This window comes from Sminthopsis crassicaudata, chromosome 4 (genome assembly GCF_048593235.1).
Source record: "Sminthopsis crassicaudata isolate SCR6 chromosome 4, ASM4859323v1, whole genome shotgun sequence".
Lineage (NCBI taxonomy): Eukaryota > Metazoa > Chordata > Mammalia > Dasyuromorphia > Dasyuridae > Sminthopsis > Sminthopsis crassicaudata.
In genome coordinates, this window is record NC_133620.1 from 118,680,728 (window position 1) to 118,703,223 (window position 22,496).

Sequence of the window (22,496 nt, forward strand, 5' to 3'; positions counted from 1 at the left end):
TCAAAGTACAAAGATCAAAAGTAATGTAAATGTTATTTTCAGTATTTCATTATCTGAATTATTTTAGCCATCATTATTACTTTCTTTGTTAGACTTTGGTGAGCATAAACATTAAAAAAGTTTGAATTCTGTGAGCAGTGAGAAGTGTTTGGGAAACTTAGGTAATGTAAGGAATAAAGCTGAATATTTAAAAAATAGTTATAGAAAACCAACAGACAGATATTTAAGAGTTGACTATACTTAGATATTTCTAACATCACTATCTCTGGATTTGCTAACATCATTTTCTGGTTTTAATATTTGCATTACACAATATTGGTGTACTTCGACAAGAGCAGCAGTTGATCCATATTCTATGGAGGAAGTATTCCTAACCTGGGACAGATTTTAGGGATCCATAGATTTGGATGGGGAAAAAAAAAAGCTACTTTGTTTCTATTAACATCTAAATTAATCTAATGAAGTTCTTTTAGCAATTCCTTCCATTATGGATGTAAGTCAACAAGCACTACTCTGGGAAATGACTTGCTAAAGGGATCCATGACACAAAAAAGATTAAGAAACCCTATTAAGGACTTTCTCTTCTGTGATGAAATATGTTTCTTAGGCCACACTTCATGTAAAAACAAATTGTCAAAAAATTGACCATGTGGTATTAATCAGTGTCTATATTAGCACCAGTGCTTTGAATTGGAGGTAGATTTTGGGTTATCCCAGGTATAGCTGGCTCCAAACTACAGGGTGTTCTTGAACTTCTTTTGCCCCAACTTCATCCTTCAAAGTAAATTATGCCTACTGGGCTCAACATTTAAGGATGATTATAGTTACTATCACCATTCCTTGAGTTATTCCATATTCTTCTTGCTAGTGCATAATGATGCTGCCTTATTTTTTTATTTATTTTTTCCCCCAGGCTGGGGTTAAGTGACTTGCCCAGGGTCACACAGCTAAGAAGTGTTAAGTGTCTGAGATCAAATTTGAACTTGGATCCTCCTGAATTCAAGGCTGGTGCTCTATCCACTTTACCACCTAGCTGCCCTGCTAGTGCATAATGAAAGGTGAGAGAAATACTTATTCTTTTCCTTTCATTTCTGTGAAATGAATTCCTGAAAAGGTCAGTCAATCTCTGAAGGGCATGGCTGAGTGATAAGATTTGCTCCTAGCCATCAAGGCACATGCCTTGTTGGGTAAGACCCCTTCTCACAGGGAGATTTCTATTTAAAGTATAAAGAAAGTCCAGTCTGGTTGATTCAAAACCTGGGGAAGGAATATGCTATCCTTCATCCCTTAGAATAGGGTTTAGAACAACCCAGCTCATGAAAAAGAAAACTACTCAGAAAGATTGAGATAGAAATGGCTTCCTTGGCCCAAATGCATTGAAGCTGATGTTTTTCACCATCAAGCTAAGCTTTTACAAGAGGAACTAAAGACTTTTAGTGCAGTTCTTCATTAAATGTCTACTAATCAAGTTTGATTTTCACTTGTCAGCAACGTTCCTTTTCAGAAGGAATTTAAGATTTTTCAAGATCTTTCTTGAGATTTTTGGCTACTGAGAAAATTTACTGGTTGCTGGCTAACTTAATAAATTGATTATTAATTACTCAGAAACTCTTTCTCTCTGGGTTTTAATTCATCATGAAAAACTGTGGGTTAAAATTTAATTATATAAAATATAGAGAATATTTTTAATCTCCACTGACATATTAATGTCTTTCTATATAGCATATATGTAAAGAGACACTCACAAATATACATTGGAGAGAGACAGAAAGACAGAGAGACAGTCATTATTTTGTTAAAAGAAAAATGTGGGTGTATATGTGATGACACCGATATGGGACAGACAGTCTATTTCCTTCCTAAGGCAGAATTGCTCTCCAAGTTTTCATCCCATGCTCAGGGAGCAAAGAGGCTGAGTGATTTGTCCTGAGTCATACAGAGGACCTGGAGTGAGAGAATGAAGATAAGAGAAAATACTATGACAACCCAGTGAGATCCAAAATAGAAACCCATCTCTCATATCTTGTTAATTTTTTAAAAAGGCAAAGCTCCAAGCATTCTTGAGAAGAAAAAAAAAAGCTAGATATTTTGTGAAATTATTTTATAAAAATGTTTTTAGTTGAGACTAAATAAATATTTTTTTCTCTAATAATAAACACATATTGTGCTTTTAGAAAAGAATAAAAAGATTTGATGTTTTTAAAAATTAAAGGATGTAAATGTAACCAGCTGTAGAAAAAAATGGACTTTAATGAATCTTGATTGTTTACTAATTATATGTAATGTCTCACAGCATTTACCCTAAATTTTATACAGATGTAAGCAATAATGTCAATGAAAGATTATACCCCAAAATTAAACTTATTTAATTGCCTCTATGAATTAAAAGAATTCACTAGAGTAGGTCAGGGGAGCTTCTCAGACTTCAGCTTTATATAGTGCTGCTAAAACTTACCTTTACTATCTTCCAACAAGAGTGAGTAAATATGCTGCCGAATAGGACGGAAAATAAGTGCCTGGCCAGGGAGTTCTGGATCAAGTTCATCTTCTAATGTGTTGCTGCATTCAATCTCTCCATTACTTAGGATATTGTATACCAGGTAGTTTTCAGCTTGGACATGTTGTTCCTTAGCTATCTTCTCAAAGTAAAACAAAACAAAACTGGTTATCTTTTTGACAACAAAATAGTAAATAAAAAAGAGTAGATCTGTGCCCCAAAGTTAGAAAGACATAATCCTGGTATCCCGAAAAAAAGCTGGGAACATCAAAAGAGACCAATTAATCATTCAATCTTTAGATCTCATTAACTGCAGTATGAAAAGACTAATCTAGAAGGATGATTCCCCCAAAAGAAGATATCATCCCTTGCCAGGTCATATTATATCAGGAGTAAATTCACAACTTTCTATACAAAATAAATAGAACTATGAAATCTTTCATTTATTCATTGAAGATATAAATGCTAGATAAACTGTGAAATAATAAATGAGATTTTTTTTTGTTATATAAAATAATACAGACTTGTTAAAGTTGATGGGTAACTGTAGATGAGTTATAAGGATATTTAAGTGTGTTCTCACTCTACTGAGCCTAGACAAAACGCGAAGTTTAATTCACTAGTACTACCTTCAGAGCAAGATAAGTTACTTTAGTAATTTGAAGGTCAGCAATATGTAAAAATAGATTTTTAAAGTTATTTTAATCCATTATCATATTGTGCTAACTTGATAATCTGACAAACTGAAGGTGACCAAGAAATGGAAAATACTTTTAACAGATTTAAGAAAGAAAGCTTTTTTAAAAAGTCTTGTCTCTTGTTCTCTTTTCAGAGCACAATTACAAAAATTGTTTCCCTGTTTTGTTTTTTCTTGTTTTAGTTATTTCAAAAGGGATAAACACTTTTAATCTTCTTAGAAAAGCTTAATTCTTGGTAAATTGGACACTAACTAAAATTTTAATTCTGGCTAACAACAAGAAATATGATATTCTCTTCTGCTACTGCAGAAAAGAATAGATGTTAGTTTTCAACTCCATTTTAATTAACCAAATCTTAAATTCAACACATTAAAAAATGAATTTTTCTTTCCTCCCAAATGTTTCCTAATTTTAATCACTCAGGCTCACAACTTTACTCTTCTTTTCCACCTCCATATCTAATATGTTGCTAAAGGCTTGTTGATTTCAACTTTGCAAAACACCTCTTGAATCTTTTTGGGTCCTTATCACCTCATGACTACTGTAATAGTCAGCTAGTAGATTCACCAGCCACTAGCTCTTCTCTCTACTCCAGTCCATCCTCTACTCAGCTGCAAATCCATCTTCCTAAAATACAAATCGGATCAGGACTCTCCTCACCCAATCTTTCCCCTCTCACCCACAACCAATTAAATTCTAGTAGCACCAATGATCTCTGGGATCAAACAGAAAATCCTATTTGGTGTTCAAAGCCTTTCATAACTGTCTCTTCATCCCAATCTACTTACATTTTATACCCCACCATGTATTATCCAGTGACATAGACTTTGTGACTCCTCAAACACGATCCTAAACTTTTCAACTGGGCATTTTCACTGATTGTCCCACATGATCAGAATTCTCTCTCTTCCTCCTGACTTTCTTCAGGTGCTATTTAAATCTCACTTTCTAAAGGAAGTCTTTCCCAATAAATCTTAATTTTAGTGCCTTTTCTCCTATTTTTTATTTCCAATTTATCATGTAGTTTGCTTGTTCATATTTACTTGTATGTTGTTTACACAATAAGAACTGTGAACCTTCGGGCTGGGACTTTTACTTTTCTTTTGTATTCCCAATACCTGGCTGGTAGTTAATGCTAAAAAATATTTAATGACTGACTGATCCAAGAAGATGTTTTTATGCCCATCCTCCAATTTAAGTATATCTCATTTTGATGATGAAGACATTTTAACATAATCATTAAATTATAAAGAAATGAGTGAGAGAGAAATTAAAGTGCTAGCAAGAATAATTAATAGTGCAGACAAGATTAGGCCTAGGACAAAGTAAAAGCTGAATACAGGCCGAGTAGAGTATCAAAATCAATATAATTTAACAAGCAATTATATTAAGCACTTAGTATATTGGAGGCACTGGAAAGAGAGACAACACTGAAATAGTCTCACCCTGTATGAACTATTGTTTCATTGGGAGAGAGGTTAAAACAGGCACAGATAAAGATGAGATAATCAAAGAATGCCTGAAGCTTATAAATCTTTTGGTTCAATCTACTGATTTTGCATGAGTAAACTGAGGCAAAGAGCTATTAAGTGGCTTGATTAGTTTATAATCAGAGCTGGGGCTGGAACCCAGGTCTCTTAGTTTCAAATGTAGTGTCCTCTATTGTTTCCAGACTGATCCCTTGAAAGTTTTTTCATTCCTATCAAATCTAAGATGGTGCCACTTATTACTTTATGAATATAGTCTAATGCATCTGCACTCTCAATGATTTGGATATTTTCCTTCAACAATGGAGATCATAATCCAAATGTTTGTCCACCCCATTCAACCCTTGTTCATATCCTCCACTAAATTTGTAATAGTGGTCTAATCAACAAATTATAACCCCAATGAATAAGCCATATAACATCTGTGGGAAAATGCTAGTATTAAAAAAGATAGAGCTTTTTTTTTAGGGAGAAGTTTGGAGCCATTAAAGAACTACAATTTCACAAAGGCAATCTAGCTAAGTCCCCTCTTCCAGTTCAACTCTGGGCTATTCATTATCTAGTTGTAGTGTGTCTAAGATGTATATATTAACAGAAGAACTCTATAAGCTTTCCATCTAAATGTACATTATAATATGGGCAATAGGCATTCTGAATCCATTTTTTTGTTTCCTGTATGATAAATTAGGCAAAATTTTTCAAAAAGCATTTACTAAAATGCTTACTATGTGGCAGGCACAGTGCTAGTCAGATGGAATACAAAGACAAAAAAAATTAAACTATCTCTACCCTCAAGAAGTTTACATTCATCTGGCAACCCCAAAATAATATTTATATAGACAATATATCTATAATTAACAAGCACATATGTCTACTAGTGTCATGGAGATAAAAACTGACAAAAATGAAATCATTGACGTTAAAAAGCTTATAATCTGTAGTGATACAACATGAACACATATGAATATATACAAAATAAGTTAATTACAAGTTAGTGAAGGAGGGCAATAGGTGAGAGGATCAGGAAAGCATTGTAGAGAAAGGTGGTGTTTGAGCTGCATCTTGAAGGAAGTAAGATTAATAGAAATTTTGCAGGATGAGGACTAATAACTTTGCTGATCTTGTAGGAAGTGCCACTTAAGCTGATTTTGAATGATCATGGATTAATAGACCTTGCAATGTGTCACACCATGCCATCAAACAGTAGGAACATGAGGGGGACAATCATCAACTATACAGAATCTTTGTTCAACCTAGACCCTGAAGCAGATATCTTCTCTTGACAGTGTTGAACTTTGGAAGAGCAAATATCTGCTCAATTAGTACCTTGTTTGTCTTTCAAGTAATAAGTGAGGGATAGCCTGTTGGAAGACAGACTTTGAAGTAGTTTGTTCCCCTAAATAAATTTGTTTTTTTAATACAAATAATAAGCAAGTAGATTCTCAAATCTTCTAAATCTTTCAATGTATGGCAATTTCTCTTTCAAAATCTTCACTTTTCTCTTCTAATATCCTTATCAAGGATGCCCTTGGGGCAAGTGTAGGTTTTGCTCAAAAGATTTTATATACATGGGAAAGTAGAAATGGTAGCATATTCTCTAGACAGGATATCAAGTGAAAAATTTATTATTTCTTTACTAAATGTCATGACACAACAAAAACAGTGCTATTTATTAGTCAGAAGAATGAGTCCTAATCAGTGTAACCAAGGGAATATTGCCTTATTTCTATAAAATGAAGAAGCTGGAACTGTACCAGAAAAGTGACTAAACTGCCCATACCCTTTAACCCAGTGATATCATTATTGGATGAATCCTTTAGGAGAATCAGAAAGCAGGAAATATCCTATACACACCAAAAAACTGATAGCAGAACTCTTGTAGAATATGAATGTAATGGAATATTATTGAGCCATAAGAAATGACAAAGAGGAAAAATTCAGAAATGGTTGGCCAGATTTGCATGAGCATTTATATAGCAAAAAATTTTCCTCATGACAACCCCATTAGGAGATAATAACAATTACTCTCACTATTTTACAGATGAAGGCAGTGAGACTCAAAGATGCTAACTGATTTGTTCATGGACACAGAAATTTTCAGAACTATAGCCAAACTCAGGTTTGTTTACTGATTCTGACTTCTGTGAGTTGCACTATGTATGTTATTATAACTTGTATGTAATAGATCAAAAATAGCTAGCTCACATTTAATAATACTGTAAAAAACTGATTACAAACACTAGCAATCCAACATAAAATCACCATTGTCATCTTCATGATACTTACACTTCTATCCTGTTTTCCTGGAAAAAAATGTTACCAGAAAATGGCCTAAATAAGATTATAATCTTTAAATGATTTAAAATAGTATTCTTTTTTTTTCTTTTAAGAAATTATAGAAGGCAGATTTATTTGATATTATTTAAACCCATCCCTCCCTCACAATGTGTTGAACTAATAATACAAAATTGTTTTAATTATGGTATCAATGGGAAAAATTTTAGGAAAACATATTGCCTCTGAATTAGGTCCTGATTAAATTATAATTGGAGCAATTTCTTGAATTAATAAATCAACAAATATTTATTCTATATACAAGGAATGTGAACATTTCTTGCTTGAGTAACAATGAAAAAGTTGGTGTTTAATTCATTAAGTAATTACTCTGTAAGACAAATCTAGATCCAAAACATTTTCAGTCTGAAGAATTTTATCATCATCATAATCTAATTTTTCTAATAAATTTCCAAGAGCAGGTCATTGTTCTTATAACTACAGATTTACTGTGGTCAGAAATTAATCTTGTGAAATACAAGATCAAATAGGGAGAAAAACACGGTACCTTTAAGAAATGCTCCAAGAATAAGTTGTATGTGGTACAAACCTCATAGCAAATTTTTAAAGTTTTCAATTCTTCCCTCTCCTTCATCCCTAATATCCAGTTAGCAGCCAAATTCTGTCTATTATGCTTCTACATCTTTGCTATCCTACTTGTTCTTTCCATTTATACAATCATCTTAGTTCAGGTGTTCAACTGTCCTTGACCAAGGCAGCAGCTTAATTGGCTTTCCAGCTTTTAATCTCTCCCCTTTCTAATCTAACACTTATAAAACTGGCAAATTAATATCTTTAAAGCACAGCTCTGAACATATGTTCAGTCATGGGTGCCACAGTTTAAAAAAGACATTAATTAGCTGGAGAGTGTCCAAGAGGGTGACAAGGACGGTGAAGGTCCGTTTCATGAAGCTCAGTTGAAGGAACTGAGCATATTTAACTTTGAGAAGTCTTAGGGGACGAGAAGGCTGTTTTAAAGCAACTGAAGAATTGTTATTAAATGGAAGAAGCATTAAACATATTCCATTTTGCTTCAGAAGGCAATACCAAGTAATAGGCAGAACTTGCCAAGAAGGAAATTTAGAACTGATAGGAAAAACTTCCTAATAATTACGGCTGTCTAAAAGCAGATTTGGGCTGTCTCCTAGTGAGCCTGGAGTCCCTTCAAGCAGAGATTGAACACTTACTAAGTATTTCTAAGTAGGGATTTCTTTGCTATATGAGTTAAGACTAGCTATTGAGGGTTCCTGATCTAGGTATAAAGAATGAGATTGTGAATAAAGTAGAGGAACAGGGGATAGTTTACCTCTCAGACCTGTGGAAGAGGAAGGAATTTATGATTAAAGAAGAACTAGAGAACATTACTTGATCACAAAATAGAAAATTTTGATATCAAATTGAAAAGTCTTTGTACAAACAAAACTAATGAGATAAGATTAGAAGGGAAGTAACAAAATGGGAAAACATTTTTTACAGGCAAAGGTTCTGATAAAGGCCTCATTTCCAAAATATATAGAGAATTGACTCTAATTGATAAGAAATCAAGCCTTTCTCCAATTGATAAATGGTCAAAGGATATGAACAGACAATTCTCAGAAGAAGAAATTGAAACTATTTCTAGCCATATGAAAAGATGCTCCAAATCATTATTAATCAGAGAAATACAAATTAAGACAACTCTGAAATACCACTACACACCTGTCAGATTGGCTGGAATGACAGGGAAAGATAATGTAGAATATTGGAGGGGATGTGGTTACATTGTTGGTGGAATTGTGACTACATCCAGCCATTCTGGAGAATGATTTGGAACTATGCTCAAAAAGTTATCAAATTGTGCATATCCTTTGACCCAGCAGTGTTACTACTGGGCTTATATTCCAAAGAGATATTAAAGAAGAGAAAGGGACCTGTATGTGCAAGAATGTTTGTGGCAGCCCTCTTTGTAGTGGCCAGAAACTAGAAACTAAGTGAATGTCCATCAATTGGAGAATGGCTGAATAAATTGTGGTATATGAATGTTATGGAATACTATTGTTCTGTAAGAAATTACCAGCAGGAGGATTTCAGAAAGGCCTGGAGAGACTTATATGAACTGATGCTGAATGAAATGAGCAGGACCAGGAAATCATTATACGCTTCAACAACAATATAGGAATTCCTAGGTGATCTTAGCTATTCTGTGAAAATTCAGAGGTCCTCTCTACCAGAAAACATTTCTGTCTCTATACCAATTTTCTGATCTTGTCTCCTGGGGATGATTTTCTGTAGTTTTTTTTGCTAATATTTAAGATTTTAGCATCAATATTCATTAGGGAGATCGGTCTATAATTTTCTTTCTCTGTTTTCAACCTATCTGGTTTAGGTATCAGTACCATGTCTGTATTATAAAAGGAATTTGGTAGGACTCCTTCATTCCCTATTTTTTCAAATAGTTTATATGGCATTGGGGCTAATTGTTCTTTAAATGTTTGGTAGAATTCACATGTAAATCCATCAGGATCTGGTGATTTTTTTCTTAGGAAGTTGATTAATAGCTTGTTCTATTTCTTTTTCTGAAATGGACCAATTTACTTCCTCCTCTGTTAATCTGGGAAGCCTATATTTTTGGAGGTAGTCAACCATTTCACTTAGGTTATCAAATTTATTGGCATAAAGTTAAGCAAAATAACTCATTATTTCTCTAATTTCCTCTTCATTTCATTTTAAAGACTAATAATTTGGTTTTCCTCTCTCCTTTTTCTAATCAGATTCACCAAAGGTTTATCTATTTTATTGGTTTTTTTCATAAAATCAACTCTTAGTTTTATTAGTTTAATAGGTTTTTTTTACCTTCAATATTATTAATTTCTCTTTTTAATTTTAGAATTTCAAGTTTAATATTTGATTAGAGGGTTTTAATTTGGCTGATCTTGTCTCAAAGGAAAAGATACTTCACCTTTTTTCTAAAATCTTATCACCTACATTCTGTTCCATTTTTCTCCAACCTTTTACAAACCTTGTCTTGGGTGCCCCTCCCCCAAATCTTAAAACACTGATATTGGATTCTTCCGCTCTGTCTACAAATAAGAATGTCTCCCTATCTTGGCCAACTCTCAATTGCTATTGCAGTTACTCAATTCTCAACTGTTTATTTTCCTTCCTTTTATTACCAAACATTTTAGCTATGTGGTTCTTACCTACTGCATCCATTTCCTCAGTTCTCCCTTGTTTCTTAATTTCCTATAATCTTTCAACCCTTTATGATAATGAAACTACATTCTCAAAGATTTCTGATTTCCTAATTGCCAAATTCATTATTTTTTCTTCCTCAGTCCTTACTTATCACCACACATTCTCTCTTATCCAAAAACTTTCTAATCCTTTGAGATGACATGAGCCTATTTGCTTTCCTACCTCCATGTGACTATTTTCCAAGTTCAGTTCTCAGCCCTTTGCTATTCTACACTCAATAGTCTCTCTTTTTTGGAGGTAGCATTCACTTTCACAGGTCTCAAAAATCTTTATTCAGATAATACTCAAATGTGCATTTCTAGTCCTAACCTCTTTCTTGACCTTTATTGCTCCATCTTTAAATGTTTATTGAAGAATTCCAATTGGACATTATGCCAGCAACTTAAACCCATCATGACTCAAATTTATTATCTTCTCAAAAGAGCTTCATCTACTCTCATTATTTCTTGCACACTGAAACTCTCCTCTTGGATCCTTTCTCTTACCACCTAGTTTATCTAATCAGTTACCATTCCCTTCCAATTTTCTTTTTCTAATGTCTTTCACATCACAATCCAGGCCCTTTCATGTGTTACTATTCTTTACATCCCTTATAGCTATTATTCTATCCTATTCCATCTTATGTCTAGTATCTCCCTTCTTCAAACCACCAAGAACAACATCACCATCTTCTGAAAACATCACTTTCTTCCAAGTAACTCCTCTCATCAAAGGTCTTCAAGACCTCCCCATTAACTGCAGAATAAATGTCAAATATCTTAACCTGAATTTAAATACGTTATACCAGTCTCCTATCCACTTATCTGTTTTATGGGAGAGTTCATCCTATTCACATTCACAGATAATGTCACCCCAACTTCAATTCCAAGCTGTCTTTCATGGCTCTCCTACAAAAACTCTAACTCAAATTTCCCCTGGGGAACTCAGATTGTTCTCTTCACTATTCTTTAAACATGAGTTGAATATTCTGGCGGCTATATTTTTCCACTCATGTCATACTCTTTACTTGAAATCTATCCTCTGTCTATTCAAATTCTATTCATCCTAAGTTGAAGATTTTCCTGCCCATACCAGTCCAACAAGATAGTCCAGACCAGAGAGGATAGTTCCCTCTCTGGAAGTATTATTTCTGCATCATTATATATTGTATTTTTAATAAACATTTCATGAATACTTGTCTCATGTCTCTCATTAAATTTTTTTTGAGAGCAAATACCTTCCTTTTGTGTGTATCCCTCTCACCCTTAAAAGATCCAAAACGTTGCCTTGAACATGGTAGCTATATAACAATATTTATTGACTGCCATTTTTAGTCAGCATGTATTATATTTGGGTGAATAAGTACAGTACCTGTAAGATCTCTGAATCTGAACACATGGTTGCTTCTTCCTTGTCTGATGTTTCCAAGCTGGGTATTTGGAGAAGCCAAGGAGATTGTTGCCCTGGAAGGAGATAGGATGCCACCCCTCTATAAAACACAGTTTTATTTTGTCTCAAAGGTAGCATTTCTTCCAGGTCTTTCATCCCCTGCTGTAAGCGGAGCACCCTAGATATGTAGTTTGCCACAGCTAGGATAGTATTAGTTCTTCTGTCATTGTTCTGTTTAGCAGAGGAATAACCAGACAGGCATTTTTGCCGAAAATTTTCCAACATCCCTTCTGGAACTGTATCATTGCCTAGTAAGCAGGCCAAGAGAGGAAGATCTGTCACATTGAGACCCAGCCTCTGACAAAGGTTCTCTCTTGAAAACATAACAGTAACAAGACTGTTAAGGCAAAGTTTATTAATAGAAAAGTAAGGGCATGTATTATAGATGAGATAGTCAGTATCTTCTCCAAGAATTCCCAAGCAGTTATTTTGGAGACCATAAGAAGCCACTTCATAGTCTGCTTCTTGCAACGAACACACAGTTTCCTGACCCAGAGATTTTAAAGCAAAGCGTGTAAATGTGGCCAGCCCTGAGGGAATGAAGAACATTTCTCTGCCTGGTTGCCGCCTATGTGTCTTGATGAACTGAAAGATTGTAGATATCTCCTTGTTGTTTCTGAGTCTCCGTTTTACCCATTCACATCTCTTTTTCTGTTCTACCACACCATCAAAAAAGAATACCAATTTGATGCCTGCTGTAGTAAAAGCTTTAATGAAATCTTGTAAAACAGAAAGGTATTCCAGCCACTGGCCACCACAAACCCAAGATTCTGGTGTATACCAATGTCTAAGACAGCACATGGCATCAACAACTATTACAGGAGTGGATCCAGCTTGATGAATTTGGTATTTTTCTGCCATTTCTTTCAAATTTACTACTGTACATGCCTCAGGACAGGCATTTCCCACAAATCCATGTAAACCTCTCACGCCCATTGTTGAAGTCTTGGTATTAATCTGAAAACAAAAATAAATATGGTTAATCCCTCATTTTATTAATGCAGCTGAAAAAAGTATCTTTCAAATCAAATACATAATAAAATACAATTTATGGAAAAAGTTCATTTTCTGCTGAGGAGTAGTTTTACCTGAGACAGAATTATGTACTGGTTAAGAGCTCTGTATCAGATGAAAAGTAAAGAATACAACATTCACTGGAAACTTTATATAAATAAAATATAGTTATTTAAGCTCAAAACTGTATTGTTTCTATAATTACTTGAGTTGGAATTCAGGAAAGACAATGGCAATCATTTAAAGTTCAAAAGTTATTGCTTCAAAAAATTCTTAAGCCAAGAACTAGAACAGAAGTATGTTTTTCAAAAAGTCAGTTTCAATTCTAGGCATTTTGAATACAAATAGCAATTTTTTTGAAAAGCTACTTGGGCCAAATGATTATCATAACTAAAGAATTCAAGATTATAAATCTAAAAGTAAAAGGATCTCAGAGGCCACCTAGTCCTCATTTTACAGATGAGGAAATTAAAGTCAAGAGACATTAAATTACTTGCCTAATGTCACAAAGGTATAATCCTTAGAAGTGAAGGAAGAACCCCAGTCCTCTGAATTCTGAATCAGTGTCATTTCCTTTTCCCATAAAAATAACAGCGTAAAAGAGAACATAACATATATGGAAAACTGGCCCATTGATAGTTTTATTTTTTCTATCTTAGAACCGCCCCCCTCCAAATCTTGAAATTCAACATTTGAAAAAAAAAATTAAGTAGATCATCAGTATATACATTCAATCAGACAATAATGCCTACCAATAATCAGAAAATATACTACTAACATTTTTATTCTCAATCTAATGATTATTTGACTAAGAATTAAGTATCTCTTATGGGCTCTCATTAAATCAAAAAGATGCTTTTTAGAAAAATATTTAGGAACCAAAGAATAAATCTAATAACTTAGCAAAATTTAGTAAGATTTGTTTTAATATGCTAATAGTTCCTAGGGATAAGAATGACTAACAATTAAATAAAACAATGAATTAAGCAAAGATACCAAAAAGAAACATTAACTATTTTATTGTCTATGACATAGAAGCAGCAAAGACACAAATAAATTCTTGAGTATTTCAAAAACCTCAGCATTGATGACAATATGATATTCTGTACTTTGATAGCATATTTACCCCCTCCCCCCAGGCTGGGGTTAAGTGACTTGCCCAGGGTGACACAGCTAGGAAGTGTTAAGTGTCTGAGACCAGATTTGAACTGTGGTCCTCCTGAATTCAAGGCTGGTGCTCTATCCATTGCGCCACCTACCTGCCCCCTTGATAGCATATTTTAAAAAAAATCTGAAATAACATTGGAATCTCAATATAACAATTATATATATTTTATCATATATACTGTATATATATATATATACTGTATATATATATATATATATATATATATATATATATATATATATATATATATATATATGTGGGTGTATCAGTATGTGCATTAATATACACACATATAACAATTTCCTATATGGCAGAATTTAGTATAAGAAAATCTCAGATTCCACTCAAATGTACTTTATTGTACAATAATCTCATATATAAACTGGGCTACTGACGCAACTGAAGGTGTAAATCTTATTTTCTACTGAAGATAATTCTAAAAGAGGGATACGAATGGTAATATTATGGCACAATAAATATAGAATAAGGTGTTATCTTCATTTAAAAGGGATTCAGAAACCAGAAGGAAGTTATTAAGTGAATAAGGCTACGCAAAAAATAAAGCAAAACAAAATCATATGGTTTCTTGAATCAAATTTATGTATGTATATAATTTATTTCTAACAAATGGACAAAAAGTTAAAGTAGCTGAATATTCACTAATATGAGTTACAACTCCCATTGCTACCTACACACTCCATCCAACATGTGGAGTCTCTCTCCAGGAAATGGGATGGCCTCAAACAAGAGCATGAAGCCATAGGAATCTGGCCCCTATTAATAACTACGGAGCTTATCCTGCTCCCATAGTTACTTGGCAGTGATGCTTAAGATGCAAATGAAGCCAACACAAACACTGTGGAGATAAATTTGGGAGATGGAGCAAAAATAAAACCCTCACTCACTCCCACCTTTTAGAGAAACACTGGCTCTCATTTGGGCTGTAGCTTCTGTCACATTTGGGTTGGCTGCCTTTCTTCACTAATAAAGGGATTTTTGTTTCAAGCATTTTCTACTGAAAACTGCAAGTGACAACACTGAATTTCTGAAAACATTCTCCTCTTTATTTTGCAAGGAGACAGGCTCAGTCTTTTGCTTTGATTTTATTCAAATGTTTTCCTCCTTTCTCAACCCAATGAAAAAATTCACTGAATGTTTTAATTAAGCAGGTACTGAGTTTTTCCTGTCTTTCACACTGCTGATTTCTCACATTTTGAATCACAAATTACTGCAAGAGTGTTACATTACAATGTGTTCTACAATGGCATTTAGAAAGAAAAATTTGGATAGGAAAGATTGGGAACCTGAGACATTAAAGGGGTCCTTTGGGTACTTCAGCTTTTCCAATGCTTTAAATATTGGCCCCCTTCATCCTTTAAGTGCAGTTTCCAAACACCAACTTTTGTGTTGTAGGAAATGAAATGTTTAAGATGAAAGAGAAAAACTTTGTCTATTACTATTGCCAAAAAAGATATGTTCTCTTTTTTTAAACCTTTGACTATTAAAGGAAAACCATTCCGACTTTGCTCTCACATATGCCAGACACACTAGCAAATCTGGCATGACAAATATATGGGTATATAATATGTATATATAATAGGTATACACATGTATGGTTACTGTATAATGACTGAGGGATGAGACCCCACAAAAAACAGAGTAAATGAAATAGATTTTTCTCTATTTTGTCTTGTTGTACAAATAAATTTTCCGTGGAAGAAAATTCCATAGGAGCCAGGACAGCATAGAGGATAGAGATCCTATTTCAGTCAGGAAGACTTGGGTTACAATCCTACCTCTTGACACATGCTGTACATAAATGTACAAAATCTGTCAATAGTTGGCATGTGGTGGGCACTATTGATTGCTTGATACAAGCTGTGTGACTCTGAACAAAGTACTTAATTCTTAGTGCCCTATGCAACTCTCAAACTTTTAGCAGTCACCTTAAACTTAAAGATCAGCTACAGAGAAGATGCTGATTTAAATTAGTAGAAATTTCCTCAAAATTCCCTTTGCCAATGAAATCACAGATCCAGTTCCCTTTTTTATGGATAATTTTAGTATCATGAGTAAAAAATATCCTTTAAGGAATACCTGGGGGAAACTACTAAATAGAACAGAGATTCTTGGGATGGGGGAGAAACTCTCCCAGCCTAAAAATACTATGATTCATTATGATCAGAAGACACTAACAGACAAACCTTGAATAAATCAGAGAGGGCGCCACATTTTAGAGACAGAATCTAAGATTTCAATCACTACATTAACTCACTCATTTTATAGATGAAGAAAATAAGGCTTGAGAGGCTAAGTGATCTGAATAAAATAAGAGATTAATTAGAGCAGACTTAAATAATTTAGAAACACTTATTTAGAAAATTGATTAATAGTTTACAAATGAGTCAGTCTTCCTAAGTTTTCATACATTACTTAGAAAAGAATAACAAGGGATATGTAGATATATTTAAGGATGGGCTGGGAACATTAAAAAGTTTTTGACAGCTAGATTTCAAAATAAATGGTTTTTTTTTTTTTTTGTAATTTTGTATTTTAATGCATTTAGAAAACAATATTTTGAGAAAGAGTCCATAGACTTTATCAGACTGCCAAAAGGGTGCATACAAGACACAAAACCCCTAATTTAGAAGAATTTAAGAACAGTATGGTTGATCTGAGTTATTCTAGAAACTGGTATTCACCAGATAAAAAGTGTGGATTGTTGCTAACAGAGCTATAGGTATTGTGCAGCCAATGAAGAGATAACACTATCAGATTTAATAAGCCCCAGTTGGAAAAAAACTGGTGTACATAGTTCTGGTGTACATTCAAAGCTGCATATGCTTATTTTATAAAACCAAACAATTTATAACACCAAACACAAACTAGAATTCTAATCTTATACTTAAGTAAACTGTTTTACATGTACATATGTATGTATATATGCATACACATTATATTTCTTTCTTTCTTGGTAATAACAATCCTCTTCTTATCATAGCAAAAATATTTCTAAATATTTCCATCAAAATGTTTATTTCGCAATGATTTCACAAACATATTTCAATAATTTTGCCAATATCTTAGAAATAATGGTGAGTATATTCTATTCTATATTCTATATGACTGGGATAAAAATAGATAAATCACTAACTTGAAATTACAACTGTATCTGTCTAAAAGGTAAAACAAACATTTTCCTCTCTTTCCCCCAAGACTCCAACCTTTCAATTCTAACAAATTTAATCTAATTTCCTGATCTAAGTCAGGTTATTCCACTTCTTTATCACACTGTTTCTCCTATAGGCTAGATACCGTTCCATGATCTTGCTAAATGCAGTCATTCCTTCTCTTTTATTCGGCTTTAGTCTCTCCTTCTCTAATGGTTCTGGATTCAAAACCCTAGATTCAGGTTTTCCCAATCCTAAAAACAGTCTGTCTTTAGATTATTCTATCTTTTTGGGTGCACCTCTTCTCTACTCTAGCTGTCACTTCCAATCACATAAGTCCAAGGCCTTTATTTCTTTCTTATTACTCACCTTTACTCTTCAAATTATTGGAATGATTTAATTCCCACTCATCACTCTACAACTGCTATCTAAAAGATCACCAATGACCTTACTACCAAATTCAAAGGCCTTTTCTCAGTCCTGAATATCTTTGATTTGATCACATTGGCCACTTTTCTTCTTTTTTATTTTAGCTCTTCTTAGGTTTAGGGACAACACTACACCTCTAATTTTAGGACACTATGATACTCAAGAGTTCCCTGCTTTTCTCTTTAACTGATGTTTTGCTGGCTCCTTTTTCTCTTTTCTAAGATTTAAAAATTGGTGTTACTTAAGCCCCACCTCTAACATTTTCTCACCATACTTCCTTCCCTCCCAACCCACCAGCAATACCTTCCATTCCTATGTCTTCGTTATTCCCTCAATTTATGCTCATGACTCCAAATCATTCTGTCTAGTTCTGACCTTTCTCCCCAAGCTCTAGACCTATATTTTCAAATTTTAACAGTCAATGCAACAAGCATTTATGCTTATTATATTCTAAATACTGTAAGTCCTGGGATATAAAGAAAGGCCAAAAAAAAAAAAAACTAAAAAGCATACATTTTAATGAGAGAGATAATATGTAAATAACTAGGTATATAATTTTAGATATAGTAAATGGAAGGAAATTTTAAAGGAGACAGCACTAGAAGCTAAGAAGACTGGAAAAGACCTGAAGAAGGTAAACTTTGAGATGATCCTTGAAGGAGGAAAACTAAAAAGCAAAGGTGAGGGGACAGAACAACACAGGCATGGGAGACAGACACCAAAAAAAAACACTCTGGGATAAGAAATAAGAGTATTATGCTTGACAAACACTAAGTAGATTAGTCAAGTTGGATCATAGAGTACATGGAAGAAAATAAAGTGTAAGAAGGCTGAAAAGGTAGAAAGAAGAAAAGTGGCAAAATACTTCAAGAATAAACAAATGACTTTATATTTGATCCTGAAGGTAACAGAGAGTACCTGGAACTCACTGAAGGAGAAGGGGAGGTAATAAAGTAAGATTTATACCTTGGAAAAGGCAGTTCACTGCACATAGAATAGAATGGAAAGGGACATGAGGCAAGCAATGAAGTTAAAAGGCTATTATTATCTAGGAGATGGGTGATGAGAACATAAACTAATGTGGCAGCTGTATGAATGGAGAAAAGGTAACTTAAAGGGGAATGGTATGTTGTGAAGGCAGGAATGAGAAGATTTGGCTGTAGAATGAATATGTGAGGAGTGAAAATGAGTTTAGGATAACATCAATATGGGAAGTCTAGATGATGGGAGGATGATGGTACCCTCAAAAGTAACTAAGAATTTTGGAAGAAAAAAAAGTTTTGAGGAAAAGATATTAAGTTATATTTTGGACATGATAAGTTTAAAATGGCTAGCAGATATCTAGAGATAGCCAAGAGAAAGGTGGAGATGCGTGATTATAGTTTAGAAAAGAGAGAAGGGGTACAGCTTTAGAGATGATAATTTAATCCATGGGAACTTATCACCAAGTAAAATAGTGCAGAGGGGCCCAGGACAGAGACTTGAAGAATAAGTTTCATGAGTGTGATCTGCATGAAAAAAGAGCAAAAAAACCCAAGAAAAATAGGTTGGCTATAGAACTAAGAGAGGGCAATATAATGATAGAGTATCTAGAAGAAGGTGGTGATAAATGGGTCAAATATGCAGACAGGTCAAAAAGGATCAGAACTGAGAAAAGATCATTAGATCTGGAAATTAGGAAATCACTGGTAACTTTGGAGAGGGGAGTTTCAGTTAAATGATAATACTGTAAGGCAGATTGTGAAGGGTTTTAGAATAGAGAGTGAAAAGAATGCAGTGTGGAGAAAACTTTTTCAAGGAGTTTAGTTAAGAAAGGGAGTGATATAAAATGATACTTGGTGGGGATGGTAGAATCAAATAAAGAGGAGATAGTGGGAGAGATGTTTGAAAGATATGAGATGAAGAAGAAGGGAGAAGTTTGGAGGTGCTTTCTGTTCAATTATAAACCAAGATCTTCATCTGAGTATATGTGAAGAAAACATATTGTAAGAAACAATGAGATTTGAAATGACTATTGTTCAGAATACTAATAACATCTACACAAGTAAGTAAAAGTAACATAATTTGAAGAGGAAGAAGACTTAGGAAATCGGAAATTTTTTCATGTAAGAGGTGGCACCTTAACTGAGCTTCAAGCTCTGGGTTCTTAAGAGGCAAGGGTGAAGAAGTACATTTCAAGCATAGGGCAGACACGGAGATGGGAGAGAGAATGTCTAATTTAATAAATGACTATATTTTCAAGGAAAGGGCTTAAGTCTTATCTTTCCTTTTATTTCCCCTAGTCTTCAGCACTTACATATGTATGCTTGCGTGCACACACTTGTGCACACACACACACACACACACACACACACACACACACACACACACTCTCTCTCTCTCTCTCTCTCTCTCTCTCTCTCTCTCTCTCTCTCTCTCTCTCTCTCTCTCTCTCTCTCTCTCTCTCTCTCTCTGGATGGGTTTATATTTCCAAAGAGTATTCTCTGAGAAAAATCATCCCTGGTAGTTAAAGCTAAAAGATTTAGAAGGACTGACTTTTGCTACTCCACATTTTGGGATGTAAGATAGTAAGAGCCAGAAAAAAAGGCAGAAAATAAGGGGAGTAATGAAAGACAATTGACTAAAACAGGAAATAATTTTTAGAAAGATTTCAAATAAAAATTGGCTAAGTTTCTTAAATTTTGTTATCCTGGACAACTCACAGGACTCTAGATAACCAAATTTTTACTACATTTACAAAGGCCTTCAAAATAATTTACACAGAACTCCTTCACAATATGGTGTTTAAGGATCAAATTATCTTACATTTCTATCTCTGAATTTTTTACCCATAGATTTTCCTCCACTCGGAATGCTCTTTCTTGTCAATTCTGCATCAAAATCCTCCTCTTCCCAAGTGGTCCAAATCCCAACATATTGATATTATAACAAGTTTGTACCATTTGTACTTATATTTTGAGGAACACAGCAGCAACATCTGCATTTGGAATCAAAAACTCAGGTTTGAGTCCTCACTCTGAAATTTGGTAGCTGGGTAACTTTAGATCATTACTTAACCCTTCTAAGTTTGTTTCCTCATCTGTAAAACTAAGATGGTATTACATATCATATATTACCTATCTTAAAGGGTTATTGTAAGGAACCAATATAAGGTAGGCAAAGTACTTTGTAAACCATAATGTGCTATATCTAAGTTAGTTCTGATGATAAAGATGACAATATGAGATACATAGAATTATAATTATGCGTATTATAATGAGGTATAATTGAAATAGATTCTATGTTCTTTATAACTCTTAATGCCATCAAATGTATATTCTTAAATAGGCAGTGACCATTCACATATCACCTCACAAAAACACAAACATAAAAACAAAATGAAATTATAAGTCACTTCTGCTTTTCGTATTTCTACAAAACTCAACTGCCAACATTTGGTATAGTCTTATTTTCTATTTAAATAAGGGAAATAATCCAATAAATAATTACTGGAATGAATTATAATAAGATATAAAGCTAATTTGCAGAAAATGTAAGCTTTTTGGAGACAAGATCTGACTTTTGCCTTTCTTCACAATCCCAGTGGTTAAAATGTAGAAGACACTTAATAAATGTCAGTTGACTGACTTTTCCCACATGATAAACTCTCATTCTACTGAACTTTATTTAAAGATGAAAATCCAGTAATGAAATAATGCTAACCAGGTTATTTCACCAGCAAAGGAGTTTTCCCAACTCACTGGTATTACCTTCCCTTAGTTGACCTCTGTATCATTCCTTCACACAGTGATTGTCACATTACAACTAATGTTTGTTGACTAAATGACTATTTTTTAAAAATCAGTTTAAAGCTGATAGATAAAATACTGACAAAAGCTTCAAAAATGATTGCCTGTGTTTTCAAACCATTATTAACTATATGGAAAAATGCTCCAAATTACTAACAATCAGAAAAATGTAAATAAAATTAAGTTGAAGGTTCTACTTCACAGCTATAAGATTAGCAAGGCAGATTAAAAAAAAAAAGTAATGGTATATTACTGGTATATTACTATCCTTCCTGGGAGTTATGGATGACTTAGACATTCTGGAAAGCAAATTTCCTCAAAAATTACTAAAGCATGCATTACATTTAACCAAGCAATACCACTCCTACCTGTATACTGCCAAAGAGATTGAAGAGGAATTTTGAGATGGCTGAATAAATTTTGGAATGTAAATATAAGGGAATACCACTACGTTATAAAAAAAATGAAGAAGGGGATAGTTTCAGAGAAATCTAAGAAGACTTAAATGCCCTAAAGTAAAAGGTAAAGTGAACAAAGCAGGAAAATAATTTGTAAATAACACCACTGTAAAGCCAGTTTTCAATGATTTAACAATTTAGGGCAACTCAATTTCCAACAGCAATTCCATTAGATCTAGGATGAAACAAGATGATCATAGACAAGATATATGGTACAGAGAGAAAAAATTTTTTGGACATGGTCGTGTGGGAATTTGTTGTACTTAATTGTTATGAGGATTTTCTCTCTCTCTTTTTAATGAGGAAAGGGGGGGATAGATTTGTATTCAGATAGAAAAATAAAATTTAAAAAAAAAAAAAAGGAAATTCCTGGTTTCCAATCTGCTTCATTAGTACTTTACAGCAAAGATGTTTGGAGCAGCTAAGTGGCCCAGTGGTTAGAATGCCAGCCCTGCAGTCAGGAGGACCTGAGTTCAAATTTGACTTCAGACACTTAGCACTTTTCAATTGCCTCATCAAAAAAAAAAAAAAACCCGCAAAAAAAATAACAATATGATCGTCTCATTGATTTCTAGTTACAACATTTTAGTACTAAAAACTTCTACAAAAATGGAGTTCCACAAGGTAGATAATTATATGATTATAGTTTTGGTATATTTCAGATCATCACTATCATCATAGCTAACATTATTATGTTGCATTATGGTTTACAATGTATTTTATCTATATTGTTTCATTTAATACTTACAATAACTCTTCAAGATAGGTAACATACAAAAATAAGACCAGTA

At 33.6% G+C, this 22,496-nt stretch overlaps 1 protein-coding gene across 4 annotated transcripts in view; it reads right to left on the reverse strand.

Annotated features, from left to right (window-relative positions):
- Positions 1–22,496, reverse strand: part of FAM120B (family with sequence similarity 120 member B) — a 121,993-nt gene that overhangs the window by 98,711 nt on the left and 786 nt on the right. For all 4 annotated transcript variants that reach the window (XM_074309276.1, XM_074309277.1, XM_074309274.1 and 1 more), the window contains exons 2-3: positions 11,601–12,635; positions 2,456–2,636 (exon numbers count right to left, since the gene is read on the reverse strand). In XM_074309276.1, the coding sequence (XP_074165377.1) occupies positions 2,456–2,636; positions 11,601–12,614 (1,195 nt within the window). In that variant the 5' untranslated portion in view covers positions 12,615–12,635. The remainder of the gene's footprint in view (positions 1–2,455; positions 2,637–11,600; positions 12,636–22,496) is intronic.